The sequence below is a fragment of the Petaurus breviceps genome, unplaced genomic scaffold, assembly GCF_028583685.1.
Source record: "Petaurus breviceps papuanus isolate PSGF00001 unplaced genomic scaffold, PetGlider_PUasm1.0 90779, whole genome shotgun sequence".
Lineage (NCBI taxonomy): Eukaryota > Metazoa > Chordata > Mammalia > Diprotodontia > Petauridae > Petaurus > Petaurus breviceps.
In genome coordinates, this window is record NW_027187344.1 from 6799101 (window position 1) to 6816100 (window position 17000).

The following is a 17000-nucleotide window of genomic DNA, read 5'->3' on the forward strand; positions in this document are numbered from 1 at the left end:
TGATCCTTTTTGTCTCCAAAAAAGTATTCTGTGGTCTGTTTGTGCTTCCTCTGCTTGCTCATCTTGCCAGCCAATTACTTGACTTTTGAGCTCTTTGCCACAGTAGAACTCTGCTTCCAGAGTGGAGCAAGCTATGTCCCAAATGGCTGGGGTTTTCACAAATGTTGTCAGAGGTCTGAGGAGGGTGCCCTCTCTGCAGCCACCACAAGCTCTGGCACACTGCCACACATCCCAGGACCACTGCCCAAGACCACAGTCCAGATCCAAGCAGGTCAAAGCAAGAGCAATTACCCTCTGAACGGTTGCTTGGTCTCTATACTATCTGTAGGTCAGGAGCTACAGAGGCAATGCAGTGTAATATAATTGCCAAGGAAAGGCAACTTCCCAAGGTTCAGAATACCAGCATAGGTGCTCTCCATTTTATTCAGTGACAAACCAAGAACAGAGAAGGTCAAAACATTACATCATTCAACATACAGCTTTTACTAAGTGTGATTAAATAATCTCCAAGTACTACCCCACCCCAGGACCTTCCAATCATTCAATCAATTACAAAGTCCCTGGTCTAAATACTTCTCCACCCCTAGGCTATACCTTCATTTGTCAATCACAGAGCACAAAAAGGTCAAAAGTTCCCCACCCCTGAATCACAATTGAATCTACCCCAGAGTTACATCAAGTTTAAACACAGCACTTAATACCCAAATGGAGGTCTTTTCTTCAACTTGACATGAGGCAAGTTCTCAGCAATCTTAGTTCCTGGGGAGACAAGGCTTATTAGCAAGGCCACAAGATACATTGCCAGTCCCTTCATTAATTCATCCTCTGTCTGTAGAACAGTCCTAGAACCCCTGAAAACATTAGCAAAACCCTCTCCCAGGATTTCTGTAAACATACAACAAGAAAATCCTTCTTCAGGGTTTCTGAACCAACAGGAAGGTTCCCAGACCCCTGCAACAACAGCACTGTCCTTCACCAGTGGACAGTATTCACTCTGTCTGCAGGACAGTCTCCAGACCCCTGCAACAACAGCACTGTCCTTCACCAGTGGACAGTATTCACTCTCTGTCTGCAGGACAGTCTCAGGGCTTCTTAACCAAAAGCCAGGTTCCAGGACTTCTTCAACAACAGGACTGTCTTTCACCAGTGGACAAATCTGGCAAAACAACATCAAAACAGACAGACAAAGTACCAGCAAAACAGCCATGTCTCCTCAGTCCTTGGCAGCTCAGGGGGCAGGTCTCAAAAGTCCAGGGCAATTCAAAGTGGCCCCCAGCAATCCTTCTCAGTCTCTCTCTCTGCCTCCACGTGGTGCTGCTTCCAAAAAAAAAAAAGGTTCTTCTGCCTCTCCCTTGTCTCTCCAAATCTACGGCATCAGCTCCTCCCAGTTCCGACTCTCTTTTCACATCAACAAGTCTATCCCACAGGTGGGATTAACAAGCTCTGGGTTTTAACATAATCAATTTGAAAAACCAAGCCAATACAGGGGAATCTTTAAATGCCATTACTATCACATGCAGCAGCAGCTGCAACTGGGCCTCCACTACTTCTCACCCTGGGGGCAGGGACCAGACCGTGCTCTTCTATCACCTGGTTCCAACAGAGTTTCCCACTGATCTTTTACTTTTTCTTTGGTGTTTATGGGTTGAGAAATCTGGAAACCACCACAACTGCTGGTGATTCACTCTCCTGAAGTCTCTAAAAAGGTATTTATGAAGCCCTTACTGTGTATAAAGCATTGGTGGTACAAATAGAAAAGTGGAGACCGTCCATGCCCTCAAAGAACTTGTCTTCTAATGGAGGAGACATTTAGGTGATTTCAGCTACAAGTCAGATTTCTAGAAAGATCTCATGATCTTTAGGATGTTGCTGCTAGGCAAATTTTAATGCACTATCCAAAATGGCATTTCCATTGATAAATTACTATCTCTTTTCAATGTTGAACAGTTTGAACACTGAGTATTTGAGTGTTTGGAACTTTGTTTTCTGGGTCTCCCGTAGATATGGTTGCTGAGGAGGTGGGGTCTTTGCTATTTACAGAGGCAGTTGCTAGGTGGCATCTCCACAGAGATGTTGTCTGGGATGATAGCTACAGCGGCCAGTCTGGAAGCAGGACTGGTATTCTAGGGGCCACTGCCATTCCTGGGGCTCTTGGATTTAACCTGCCCATAAGTGGCACTTGGTCAGTGATTGGTGGTAGGGGTGGCAAGGAAGATGGTCCCCTTCTCCACAGGGATTACCCTTCTCAATGATGTCACTAAGAACAGGCAACAATTCATATGAAAAACGTTACTGTTCACTTTACCACCAGTTTATTCATTCATTCACAAGTATTTATTGAGCACTGATGCAGTGTGCAAAGTATTATATATAACCTGGCTTCATTGAATGGCTTAATGAACTGGTATGATATAGCTCTTAAAATGGCTAACATAATCTTAGTATATACTAATAAAAATTTATATCAAGATCTGATAGTAGGCCTACTATTTTGGCCAGTCCACATTGGAAGTATTGTCTTCAGTTTTGAACAACACATTTCAAGAGAGATATTGATGAACCCTTCAGAGCAGTGTTTTTCAACCCACTCTTAGAGGAAAGATCCGGGCTTTGGAAGGTCAGGATGCAAGAAGGGGTAGAGAAGGCCTGGGTTTGTTTTTAATACTGCATTTTAAGAAATAAGGATCTTAGATAATGAAGTGTTTTGGGACCAGAATAATTGGCCATTGTTATTGTTCTTTGGAACAATATGTTGCATTCTGGGTGACTAGGATTCTGACAGGTCCAGAAACCATGTTTTGGGAGAAAGAATTAAAGGAGGTAAGAATGTATAACCAGGGGAAGAGGAAACTTAAAGAAACCTGTTAACATTTCTTTCAAATGTTTTAAGGGTTTCTGTGAACATAAGGGAGCAAGATTCATTTTGTGTAGCTTCAGAGATCAAAGTGGGAATAGTAAAGAGGTTTGTTTTGGTTCAATATAAGAAAGACCTTTTTAACTGTGAAAACTCTGGCAAAGTAATGGGCTCTCTCTGGAAATAGTCAGTGGAGGTTAGGTGTGAACATCTGTTGTGAAGGTTGTAGGATGTATTAGGCACTCTGAAATCCATTCTAACACCAAAATCTGTGTTTCAGTAATACACAAATATATGTGGGTGTGGAGCCTTATTGTGACATGGAGGTGACTCTGGGTTCTCAAAGCTGTACCAGCTGAACCCAACCTCTGGTAGTTCTTAACAGTCTGAGAAGGCTTGGAGTATGGGCATCTGCCATCAGAGTAGCTGCCTAGCCAATTTTGGAGAGGTTCATCACCAGATTGGCCCCAGCATGATGGATTTTTTTCTAGTAACTATTGTGAAAGACCACCTACCAAGTCACATAGGGGTTGCAATTTATGTGGATGAAAGTAGCTCACACACCGATAAACTCACCCATCCTAGAAGCACTCAGTCAATCTACAAGTATTTATTAGGAACCTACTATGTGCTGGGTACTGTGGCTATAAAGAAAAGCAAAAAACAGCCCCTATTCTCAAGGAGTACACAGTCCAATGGAGAACACAACATAAAAACAACTGTGTACAAACAAGAAATATACAGGATAAAATAGAGGTAATCAGATGGCAGAAGGACCTGCCATCATGTCCTGTTGCACATAAAGTGTGACTAATGAAGGGGTTTTCCTGAGGTGAGGTTTGAAGAGTCATTCTCAGCACTGAATAACCACATTTTTTTTTATTTGGTATTCTCATGTCTGAAGGACTTTAACTATCCTGAACCTTATCATGTGTGGGTGAACTCTTGTAACATGATTATGTTTCAGTCTGACTTTATGGGAAGAAATAGTCATGGGAAATCATGGTGGAATCCACATATGCTTAATTAGCTGTCCTTTTACTGTACATTTAATATTCATCTCTTCCCGTTCTCCTGTGAGGTAGGTAGTGTTTGTACCTTGGAACAGGTGAGTGGCACAATGGATAGGCCACTGAGCCCAGAGTCAGGAAGGGCTTGATTTCAAATCCAGCCTCTTTCTTCATCTATAAAATAATAATAAATAGCACCTGCCTCTCAGTGTTATTGTGAAGATCATAGGAGATGATGTTTGTAAAGCGTTTAGCACAGAGTGGGCACATAGTAGGTGCTAAATAAATTTGAAGATAATGATGGTGATGGTGGTGGTGGTGGTGGTGGTGGTGGTGGTGGTGATGGTCATGGTCATGGTCATGGTCGTTGTGGTAGAGGTAGTGTTCATGGGAAAGCTTTCTTTACCTGTATTTGTAACCAAACCTTTGAATCTCTTCTGTCCCTTTGTACCCTTTGCACTATTAATCCCTTCAGATTTAAGCTTTCATGGAATGGCTTCTTCATCCCATCTTACCTCTGCTTCCTCGTTATCCACTTACTCTTTTCCAAAAATCCTTTCCAAATCTGGCTTACATACTACAGAAACCATCCTCTTGAAGGTTAAGACTGACCTCCTTATAAGTAGCTGACATTTCTGTCATATCGATCAATACAACGTTAGACTTGGAATTAAGAAGAGCTGGGTTTGAGTCGCTTTTCAGACACTAATTGTGTGTACAGCCATTGAACCTCTTGGAGCCTCATGTTCCTCATTTGTAAAATGGGCATAATAAGAGCTGCTACCTCACAGCGTTGTTGCCGAGATCAAATTAAATAACAGAGTGCTTTGCCAACCTTAAACGCTATGTAGCTGTCAGCTGTGATTATTAATGATAGCAATAATGTTTTGTTTAGTTAATTCTGGCTTTATAATAATAGTTCCCATTTAAAGCTTTAGAGTTTATCAGGCATGGTGAGATGAATAGTACGAATATTATTATTGTCCTCATTTTACATATGAGGAAATTGGCAAAGTCACTTATCCACAATCCCAGGGCTAGTAAGCATCAGAGCCAAGACCCAATTTTCTAACTTCAAGTCCATTGCTCTCAACATTAGAGTTTGCTGCCAGCCTTTGAAAGGTTCAGAGAGCACATTACAGAAAGCCTCACCCTAAACTGAACTTACTGCTAGGTTTGTTGATAATAAATAAACCACTAACAGAACATTCATTTATGGGAAAAGGCCTTGAATTGGGTCTAGGCGGTCCAGTAGGTCTGCATGGAGCTGTGGATTGCACCTTTGTACTGCGATAGAGGGAGCTCTGTGTTTCAATCCAGTGTGAGCCAACTCCAGCTGCCTTCCCATACATCTGTCCAGAATGGATCAGATAAGCCTAAACCAAGGCTTGGCATATTTCCTTTGGTGTCAGAGCCTGACATCATGAATATATTCATTAGTCATTTTGGATCAGGCATTCTTAACCTGGGGTCACTTTTTAAAAATACTTTCATATATTTCAATATAATTGGTTTCCTTCATAACCCTATGTATTTTATTCTAATTCATTTAAAAACAGCATACTGAGAAGGGTCTATAAGGTTTCACCTGATTGCCAAAAGGATTCATGACACAAAAAAGGTTAAGAATCCAGATGTTTCTCTCTGCATGTCTTCCCTTCTTTCCCTCCAGGTGAAAGGGCTAATCTAACTAGCCTAAATAAATCACTCCCTCTATCCTCATCAAAGGTATCATTTAGACAAGCCCCATATTCTCTGGTAGAGAGAATGGCTGTCAGAAAGGGTGTATTATAAAATTCTGCCCTTGAAACCAGGGCTAGGCTAAGAAGACAGTTCTCTTGCATTGTAGTTGAGAGCTTTCTGCCTTTTCCTGTGAAGTCTGAACTAGACACGTGCCGACTTGGGGGAGACAGCCATGTAGTCCTCAATAGAACTATGACTCAACATCTGGAAGCTATCCAAATCCAGCCTCGAGGATCCTTTCTTTTAGAAGAAGGATGGACTGAACAGCCACAAGATCAGCATTTTTCAACTTGAACAAGAACAGCCAGTAATCTCAAGGACCTAGTGAGTTTGCAGAGAAGGAATCTGAAGTGTTAGTTTGCCTTTTAAATCATACCATGCTAGAAGAGAAATATTCAGGCAGATGTAATAGAGGAGGAGAGGGAGGCTTCACTTTGGGAAAGTAGCCAAAAGCTAATTAATCTCTTTCTCCTTGACTCCCTTTCCCAACATTCATTCATGTTGCCTTGCTATTTTACATAGGGTCTGTGAAAATGGTACATAATATATTATCAGAGTAGCCAGAAACCCAGAGCTCCGCCCAGAGCAGCTTTGAGGTTCTAAAGCTATGTCTGTAGCCAGAGCATTCATCACCTCTGGGCAGGGGCCCCTAACGAAGCAGTGGGACAGCCCTCAAGCCATTCAGTTCGACTACAGGCATTTATTATGAGCCTCCTGTGTGAAAGGCAGGGTACATCAGCCTTCTGTCCTAGCCATGTGACCCAAACATATCACTTAACCTCTGAGTATCTCTCTTACCTTCCTTCCCCTCCCCCCACAAAAAAAAAATATTTAGATCGTGAGGTCCTCAAGGCCAGGGACTGTCTTTGCCTCCCCAGCACTTAGCATAGTGCCTGGCACATGGTAGGGGCTTAATATAAATAGTTATTGACTGACCAGCTGACTCTAAAGTTGCAGAGCAGCTGCTGACCTGCATTAGAGGGAATTTCTTCCCAGGGGATTTTCCTTGCCAGTGAAATCATAGGTCCAAAAAAAAAAAAAAATAGTGCAGGTGTAATATAAAATGCGCAAAATTGAAGTAGTTCTCCCCTTGGAGGGCGTATATCATAATGGATTGTGCCATCTCCCTTGATTACCTAATTGTTACCTAGGAAATCATGTAAATCCAGTGTAAGTTGAATGTGAGAACAGTTAAAGGACAAATAAAGGTGCCATCTAGACGTCTCCCTTTTTACTAGCTTCTCCCTGTGTCACACAATGAACTTCCCCCCTTCACTGAAAAGACTTCCCTTAACTGTTCTCCCCTGCCCCACTACTGTCCCATCCAGGAGGGTGCTGGTAAATGCATAACAATGGGTCATCCAAAATCACAGCAGACTTTTATGTTTACTGCATTATTAACATTTTCTTCATCGCTTTCTTAAGTCTGGACAGTCAACAAGACAATAAATCAAGCTCTGATTTTGTACTGTTTGCCAATTTTCTGAGGGATAAATGCTCACATTGAGAATTTAACAATCTCTGTAAAGCCTGGCTGAGCTGGCACCAACCCATCTTTGGCAATCCCTTTCTGTGCCTTTACTGTTAAATCTCTGCAATTAGATGTGTGTGTGTCCATGCCATTCCTGTACTTCCTCTTCAGACCCTTCCTCTCTAGCTTCCACACCCACCACTCTGATGAAGCTGCCTTCTTAAAGGTTAACAGTGACCTCTGTAGACTGCCATTTGTAGCTGCCATTTCTATCAGGCCTTAAAGGTTTACCAAGTGCTTTAACTCATGAAAGCCTCCAAATAGCCCTGTAAGTAGATACTGCAGGCATTATTATCCCTGTATCACAGGTTTAATAAATTCAGGCTAAGATACCAGAAGGAGAAAGTACATCTAAAGGAAGCTATGAGTCCAAGCATAATTTGAGGCTGCAAGATATGGACCGTCAATATGCTACTCTGTGTGTATCCCAGTTCTTTTCATATTTCAGGAGTACCACGGTACCCCTCTATGCCAGCTCATCTTCTGGAAGGCAGTGTACCATAGAATGTTGAACTTAAACTCGGAAACAGGGTCCTCATGAGTCCTGCCCCTGCCCCTTGACATGTCAATTCCCCCTATGAAATGGGGATCATAATACCTGAAATACAGAACAAGTTAACAGAAGCAAACCTCTTAATTGCCATCTCAATGGCTTTTATTTAGTCAGAAGATCATCTATAATAGGGGACTCCTGTCCTCTCCACCTTTGCCTGGCATTCAAAGCTCTTTACATTTTGGTGCCACTCTTCCTTTCCCGGCTAATTTCATACAGAACCTTTCTGTATACCCGATACTGTGGCCTATTCTCTCACAACGTGCTGTCTTCTGCTTCCCACTCCCCCCCGCCCCCGCCATGTCTAGGATGCCCTGACTCCCCATTTTGACATTTTTTAAAACTTGGTTTGCATGCTACCTTGTCCAAGAAGACTGTCTGCCTCCTCTCCCCTAAATCAGTAAGGTTCTTTTATACCTCAAGTGAATAGCATGATAAATTTAGAAAAGTTCCAGATAGAAGGACTGAATCAAAGCCCCTAGGTTCAGATCTTGAGTCTATAACTTAAAACCTGTGTTACCTTGAGTAAGTTACTTCTGTTCTCCACACATCTATTTTCCTTATTTCAGAGCAACACCATGGAAAAAGTAATGGATTTGTAGTCAGAGGACCTGGGTTCAAATCCTGCCTCTGAATTTCCCTTTCATAAATTTTTATTTTTAATGAACAAAAATCTTCTTTTCCACTTCCTTCCCATTGGGGGGGAAAAACCCTGTAACAAATATGTAGTCAAGCAGAAAGAAAAAATTTCTTGTATTGGGCATGTAAAAAAAAATCTCTTTTTCTTCTCCTTCCTCCCTGTGTGATCTTGAATGAATCACTTAACTTTTCATCTGGTAAAATGAGGGGGTTGGCCTAGACAGCCTTGAAGTCCTTTCTTGGTCTCAGTCTATGCTGCTATGACCCCCTCTCTGAGATCTCTTTTTGCTCTAAGACCTGTGAATTCTGCTTATTATTAGGTCTCATGGGTTTTATCTGTCTTACCAGTTGTGTGACTGTGGCCAAGTTACTTAATCTCTCCAAATCTCAACCAACCAAAATAAGTTATAGACCCTGAAGATGAAATCCCCATGTCCTTGACAGCTTGTTACCTATATATGTTTGTGTGTCATATTTCCCTATTAGAATCTTGTCCATAAGGACAGGAACACGTATTCTTTCAACCTTGTAATCTTGGTTGGATGATGCTTTGCTCGCTGTAGGTACTAAATAAATGCTTGTTGAATACAGTTGAACTAAGGCCAATCTCTGCTGCAGAGATTGATTTTGAATTATATTAGGATTTGAATTATCATATTAATTATATTATGTTATTATATATTAGATTTGAATTATATTCGGAAAAGGCCAATCATTCACTAATTTAGACTCCTGGGGACGACTCCTGCTGTTTGTATGGCCAAGTGGGACTTTTTCCCCCATTAGTATGGGATAGGCCCATACAACTTGTTTTGAATTTAACTGGTTTTGTTTATGTAGACTTGCTCACTTGAGAGTCACAAAAACAGTTTCTGGCCATTATTAGCCATATAGTTTGGAATTTATTCTTTTCTTGGGTTAAAAACAGGGCTTCTTTTCAAAGCAAATGCCCTCCATTGTGTAGTAATCACACCATATACTTCTTTTGTAAAGTACATATTCTGTCACTAACATCACAAGTCCCAGCATCACAAGTATAAGCATCCTTGGTGGCTGCAGCACATTCTTTTTCCACTCCTTAGCAAAGTACAGTGTCTCCTCACCTCTCACAGTTTGCTGTTCATGAAGGTGGTTCAGGTCACCTGAATGATAGCTGAGCAGTTTACCTACTTGAAAGCATGCATGCTTTGGTCAGAATTTTACTAATACTGTTCAAAAAATGTTCTCAATAAATTTATACTGTGAAAACCACATGCCTCATCTTCAGTTGGAATTTGTTAGATTCTTAGCTCTCTTAGTTCACTTCACTATGAATTCATTTCAGTCTGCTTTACAGGCTCATCATTCATCTTACACCCCTATCAACACTCTCTCTCCTTTATGTCTCATCCATTCTCATTTGTTCAGGCATCATCTTTGTGCATATAACTCTCAATCTACATACCAAATCCATATCATAATCAGATCCAACCATAACCTTTCCATTGAACTCCATTCCTACAGCACGAATTCCAGCTAGATATCTCTTCCCATTGGTCCTATGTATGGGCAATTTCAAACTCAGTATGTCCAAAATGGAATGTATTATCTTCCCCACTATGGGGAAAATGGCTATCTTTCTCAAGACTCCCTAGTCACCGAGGTCATAACCTGGAAGTTATTCTTGATTCTTTCCTGTTCCTACAACTACTACATTGAATCAGTTGCCAGTTTGTTGACTCAATGTCCGTAACATCCTCTAGCATCTGTCTCCTTATTACAGAGTGGTTCGATGGAAAGAGTGATGGATTTGAAGTGGATTCAAATCTTGACTCTGCTTCTTCCTTAAAAATTTTTTTTTCAATAAACAAAAATCTATTTTCTATTCCTCCCACCTCCCTCCCATTGGAAAAAAAAACCCTTGTAACAAATATGCATAATCTTAATAGCTCCTAACAGTTTCCTTGCTTCCATAGGGAATCCATACTCCCTCCAGTTGCCAGAATAGTATTCCTAGGGCATATGCTTGACCATGTCACTATTCTACTCCAAAACCTTTTAGGTTTCCCTATTGTCTTCAATATAGAATACAAACTCCTTTACCTTTTATGTAAGGCACTCTGCATGTTTTGTACATTGTACTCAAATTCTGAGGTAGATTTGCACTTTCACAAAGATAGATATTTCCTCCAGCAATGTACATCACAACTCATGATTGCCCATCTTGTGTGACTCTTGTCCATACGTTTGCCACAGGTTGGTCCACTCTGTATGCGGGGTGTGGTGAGTGGTTCTCACTTTTTCCTGGCAAAAATATACTAGTAGAACACCTAGATAAAGCATCATTTATCCATGTGGCTCTCACCACATGACTAGCCCAGCTTCTTTTTCAATTGCATATTTCTTTGATGACACCCTTTATTACAACAAAAACTGACCTATATACCTACTTTCCCACTTATGTAATATTTTTTGTGAGAATAATTGACACCTTCATCTTTAGTGAGCCTATTAGTAGGGAACAGGCAGGCTTTCACAGATGATGGTCTACATTAAATCTCATCTTTGTCCTCATGGAATTGAGTGGAAGATGGAAAACATGTAAGACCCCATTGTGCTTATTGCATGTTGGTTATTTTTAAAAAGCATTTGATTTAGTAGCAAAATGCTGCAGTTAAAGCTGTCTTCCAACAAGGTATTTTCCATATGTATATCCCAGAATTATAGATTTGGAGCAAGAAGGGAATTTAAAATCATCTGTTCCAATCCACACAGCATTTTACAGATGAGTAAACTAAGACCCAGAAAGGTAAAGATATTTCCAAGTCTTTTCACAAGGAGAGAGAACGTTCCAGGTGTGAAGGCCAGCCTATGCAAAAACCTGGAGGAAATGGGATATCATGTAAGAAGCATAGCATGTAGTACAACTTGGCTAGAACTTAGAGTGTGTGAGGGCAGAATGATGTGAAATTAATCTAGAAAGATGGGCTGGAGCCAGGTCATTAAGGGCTTTTAGTTTTATTTTTATTTTCGGTTCTAAATTCTTTTTCTCCCTACCCATTGAGAAGGCAAGAAACACTATACCCATTATACATATGAGATCATGCAAAATATTTCCACATTAGCCACATTCTGGGGTGAGGTGAACAGGGGCAGGAGAGGAGGAAAGCAAGAAAAATAAAGAAAGGAGGAAAAGTACACTTTGTTGTGCACTTTGAATCCATCAGTTCACTATCTGGAGGTGGATATCATTTAACATCATGAGTCCTTTGGAGTTGTGGTAGATCGTTGTATTGATTAGAGTTGATTAGCTTTATAATATTGCTATTACTATGTAAGTTGTTCTCCTGGTTCTGCTCACTTCACTCTGCATCAGCTTATATATGCCTTCCCAGGTTTTTCTGAAACCATCCCCTTCATCATTTCTTACAGCACAGTAGTATTTCTTCGCATTCATATACCATAACTTGTTCAACCATTGCCCAATTCATAAGCATCCTCTCACTTTCCAATTCTTTGCCACCACAGAAAAAACTGCTGTAAATATTTTTATGCATATACATCCTTTTTTCTTTTTTAGCCTTGAAGTCAAACCCTTGGTAGAGAATATTGTTAAGCTATAAACCTCATTGGAGAGGTCAATTAATGACTTTACCTGACTTTTTCAGCACAAGGCAGTGATGTGTGTCAGGGTAAACTGAAGTAACTGGAACCTCATGGAAAATTCTGAACATGTAATTTTGTTGTTCTTTATGTTTGTGCGGTTGTGTGTTTTGTTTTTTAAAGAAATTTTGTTGTTCTGTTGTATCTGACTTTTATTTTATTAATACCATTTGGGGTTTTCTTGGCAAAGATACTCTAGTTGTCTGCTGTTTCCTTTTCCGGCTCATCTTGCAGGTGAGGAAACTGAGGCCAACAAGGTTGAATGACTTGCCCAGAGTCACACAGCTAGTAAGAGTGTTTGAGTCCAGACTTAACCTCAGGTCTTCCTGATTTCAAGCCTGGCACTTTATCCACTTTACCACCTAGCTGCCCCTGTTAATATTGTATTCACTCATTAAGAAACGATCTATGATATCATAAAAGCCTTAAGGTTCATGTGGAAGAAATGAGGAATAAACCTTGTCATTAGGAATTGCTGACCATTTCTGGTATCAGTGTCATATGTAAGTAATAGCCTACCCTTAAGATACTTTGTTTTCCTTTTTTAAATTTCAGGAGACTTTTGAAGTAACCTATAATTCCGCATTTGTAGGTCCAATAAGAAGTACACCTAATTATGCAATTTATACATGACGGATGCAAGTAAGGATCCAGAAATAGATGGAAAAATCGTATAGGTTTTTATAAACAACACTATGTAAATATGATTCAATTCCAATAATATTGTTACAATGTGTACTGTCTACAGGCCTATCCTAAGTATTAGAGATACAGAGACAGAAAAGAAGATACTGTGAACTCAGGATTTTTTACAATAGGGTTTGAATTGATAGGGCATAGAAATTGGAGGCAGTAGTAGCCTAAAGCCCAGCACTTGATAAAACTTTCCTGGTCAATATAATTTCAGTAAGAACTTGCCATCAGTAAGTAATGAAAGGAGCTGAGGAGACCCAGGTTTGTAGCCCATCTTCTTGTCTTGGCTCAGCCACTGTCTTCGTGTGACTCTGAGCAAGTCATTTCCCTGTCTGGGTCTCAGTTCCCTCATCTATAAAATAGGGAATGAATTGAATTGATCTCTAAGATATGTTTGACATTCTGTGTTCCAAGATTTCTTCTAGCTCTGATGTACTTCTACAGAATATGTGTCTGATGTTTCAAGACTGAATAAGGGGATGAATGGGCCAAGTGATTTGAGGGGATGGCAGTATGTCCTGAACTATGATTCTGGCTTACAGCTGCACAGGTGTTCCTGCCCTGTTACCACTGGTCAGGATCTTCCTTCATAGATTTAAATTTTATGACAAATAGATAGTTGGAATGGTGTAAGGGTCAGCACAAACTTGTTAACAAAATACTCCAGGCAATGACTCCTTATTACCTACAAGATCAAATATAAAACTCTCTAATTGGTATTCAAAAGCCTTCATAGTCTGCCTCCCCCCATCCCTTTCTATGTGCCTCTTATATCTTTCACAACTCCTCGCCCCTTTTCATTCTTTGATCCAGCAACATTGGCCTCCTGGCTCTTACACCATCTCCCTACTCCAGGCATTTTCATTGACTGTCCTGAGCTCTTGAGGGTAGGGATTGTCTTTTTTCCATTCTTTGTATCCCCAGCACTTAGAACACAGTGTTTGTCACATAGTAACATAGTAGGCTTTTAATAAATGTTTATTGACTGATAGCTTACAAAATGACATTATCAAAACTTAATTCTGTGCCAGCTAATGCTGGCCTTAATTTCCATTTTAAAATAAACAAAAACAAAACCTAAGACCTTTTACCACCTAATTATTTGTGTCTAAGGATGAAGCTTGTTAAAGAGTATTTAATTCTATGGTAGGGGAGATTTATGATAGATATAGTATTACTTTCAAATGATGCCTCTAAGACAGTGATCCTTACATTCTGGTAGAGGGAAGGCTACTAGAATTCTATTTCAGTCTAAATCTTTCTCATTTCTAAAATGAGGGTTTGGATTAGGTGATCATGAAGGTCACTTTCAGCCCTAAATTCTATGCTTTTATGATTTCATAAGACAAGGGTCGCCAGGGTATGGTTTTACCCTCCTACCCCCAGCCATTCTTTTCAGAGGTCTTTTCTAGTGAGGGATGTCTTATGGAGGAGATGTGATGGAAGGAAACCAACCTGTCTCCTAGCACTGTCACTGGGTTACTCTAGCCATGTAGTATATACCTGGTCAGTATGAGGTTTGGTGATATTACTGTGTTTTTGTACTTTACATCTTATCAAAGGGGTGATCAGTCTTGCCTTCTCCTTACCTGTGGGCCACAAGTGCAGCTCATTCTTAGATAACTCTCAAAGTCAGACAGCTTATCTAAAGTCATCCCTCTTTCTGACTAAGGGAGATGGACTTGAACTTTGAGTCTGGTGCGCGGATATGTTGCACTGGGATGTGAAAATTGGCCATTTAAGTTTTATTTAGATTTTTTATAAGTTACAGAAAAATGAAAAGATTATTCTTCATAATATAAAATGTTACATATTTCTCTTGCCATCTTAGGATTGCCTCCTTTTACCCAACCCAGGTTTTCACTCAAGTTCAGCTGTTACCTTGTCTTCTGTGATGTCTAAATAGAAAACTTCTTTTATTTCTGAACTGGGATGACCAAGTACTGGACTGAGAACCAAGAGACTTAGGGATGGGTTTTTATTGGAGCTCTGGCACCTACCTAGCTGTGTGACTTGGAGGATACACATTCCCCTCTCTAGGTCCCAATTTCCTTACCTATAAAAAATGAGGAGGTTGGACCAGATAACCTCTAAGGACCTTTTCCAATTCCAGCATTCTATGAGCCTACTCTTAAACATATTCTTCCTTCTTGATGTATTCTTTGGAAGTCTATAAAGTTATAAGGACCCAATCTAATGATCTATTAAAAACTTTTTCTAGAATCCCTTTGCCTTCTTTCCTAACTCTACAACCCAAAGAAACCAGCCTACAAGGAGATTGCTGGAACTAAGATGTTCCAAAACAAATTTGTTACATTTTTTTTTCCTTTCCCTGTCCAAGAAATTGGAACCGTCAGAAAAGCCAGAGTCCATTTATGTTGGGTAGATTGCTCACTGCTACAAGCAGCAAGCTTAACCTGGGCCATTCCCCTCCTCACTCATAGTGCTTCTACCTGGGGTTGTTTTCAGATTCTCAGCGCTCTCATCTCTCCTCCTTCACCATGAAGCTGATGGACAAATTTCACTCACCCAAAATCAAGAGAACACCATCAAAGAAAGGAAAACCAGCCGATGTGCCTGTGAAAACCCTTGAGAAACCTGTGAACAAAGTAAGTAGATGAATGGGGCTTCTCCGCATCTTCTCTTGGGTTAGTCTTGCTCGCCTTTACCTGCTGGGATTGATAGGGGCTTCTGCTGCTTTTAAATTGCATTCCCGGGAAATGTTCCTTCTAGCACCTTGCATCTATTCCATAGTATTTCATTGTTTTAGGAGAGGCCTTCTGAGTTGCTATAGTATGAACCATCCAGATGGTTTGTTTAATTTTTATCAAAAGCAAGCTCAGTTGGCCCAAGGACATTCTCCTTTTCTAGCTCTATAATCCTTTGGGCATTTAAGCAACTCTTTGTGGAATATGCCTCATGTTCACACCCCTCTGGTGCCACCACCTCCCCATCCCAAAGTTTCCCACATTCCCTGGCGTAGTACAAATGCACTACCATGGAGTTTATGATTTCCAGATCATCTCTTGGCTTTAGGGTGTGTGCTTTTAAAAATGCAAAGTCTTTGAACCTTAGCCAAAGATGTCCTCAGTTGCTGGTAACCTCAATAGGGAGAATCCAGCAGATGTATTGAAACAGCTGCTGATGTTGTCAACCCCTCCCTCCAGCCTAAAATGGCCATTTCAAGCCCTGTAGGAATCCAGGTTTCCTCTCTTCCAGGAGGCCACAGACAATTTTCTACCAGAGGGCTACCCTCCTCCCTTGGATCTGGATCACCAAGCAGTACAATTTATGTCCACCAGTGCTGTGGTTCCCAGGTCTCAGAGGCAGAAGGTCAGTGTAACATTAAGAACAATTGGGGTTGCCTTCTACTTCAGTGAACCCTGATCCCATGTTTGGGGGGGGATTAAGACAACCTACTTCATCTTTATATTTTGGGTTCTCTGTTTTCTTAGGGTTGGGTGGTGGCTGTGGGTTCAAAGAGCATTAAGGAAATAATTCAAAGGGGTCTCAGATGCCATCTTAAGATAAAACAGCTGGCAGCGCAGTGGTCCTTGGACAGCCCTCCATGCTTCCATGTGCAACATGCTGGAACCCTTTCAGTTGTTGGGTTGTGTGGGGTACTTCTCGGAGTCTGTTCTTGGTAAGTGGGTGTGTTTCATCTCTCAACAGCTGTTTTTCCCAAGTACCAAAATTAAATAAATAGCTTAAAAGGGAGTAGATCATTCTGGGGAGAGGGGATGAGGGAAGATATGGGTTATAGTCAGAGAAGGGCATGTATCTTTTAAGGCCTTGAAATTCACAGGCAGAGATTGAGTCTGGATTGAGATGTGAAGGGGACAGACAGTGGGTTCACAAAGGCTATGCCAGCAGAGTGAAATTCTAATAGTACCTTCCAAACTGGAAGGGCCATCCTTCCAGATTATAGACTTTATCTGTTTTTCAAGGACCAGTCTAGTCTAATATGGAGTGGCTTATCCCCAAAAGGTTGGCCAGTTAGTGGTAATTTTTTTTTATCTGTGATGACCTATCCAGAGGAACCAACTTCATGAAAACTGGAGATCATATTGGAGATATCCTGGAGATCACATTTGTAGTCAACAATTAATTTGCATAATTAACATCTTCATATTGACCTGAAATTGTAACAGCATTTTTTTAAAAAGCTTAATGATTCAGGACAAAAGTCAAATAAACCTTAAAAAGAAACAAACTCAGATGACCATCAGAGGTAGATTTATAGCAAAGAATGTCCTAACCATCAGTGATGATGCAATTGGCCCATATATATATATATATATATATATATATATATATATATATATATATATATAT

At 40.5% G+C, this 17000-nt stretch overlaps 1 protein-coding gene across 5 annotated transcripts in view; it reads left to right on the forward strand.

Annotated features, from left to right (window-relative positions):
• The window catches only part of RAPGEF1 (Rap guanine nucleotide exchange factor 1), a 190182-nt gene that overhangs the window by 72860 nt on the left and 100322 nt on the right, over positions 1 to 17000 (forward strand). For 3 of the 5 annotated variants that reach the window (XM_069069313.1, XM_069069314.1, XM_069069316.1), the window contains exons 2-3: positions 15135 to 15274; positions 15885 to 15998. In XM_069069313.1, coding sequence (XP_068925414.1) covers positions 15135 to 15274; positions 15885 to 15998 — 254 coding nt within the window. The remainder of the gene's footprint in view (positions 1 to 15134; positions 15275 to 15884; positions 15999 to 17000) is intronic. The other 2 variants (XM_069069317.1, XM_069069318.1) reach the window with 1 other exon arrangement.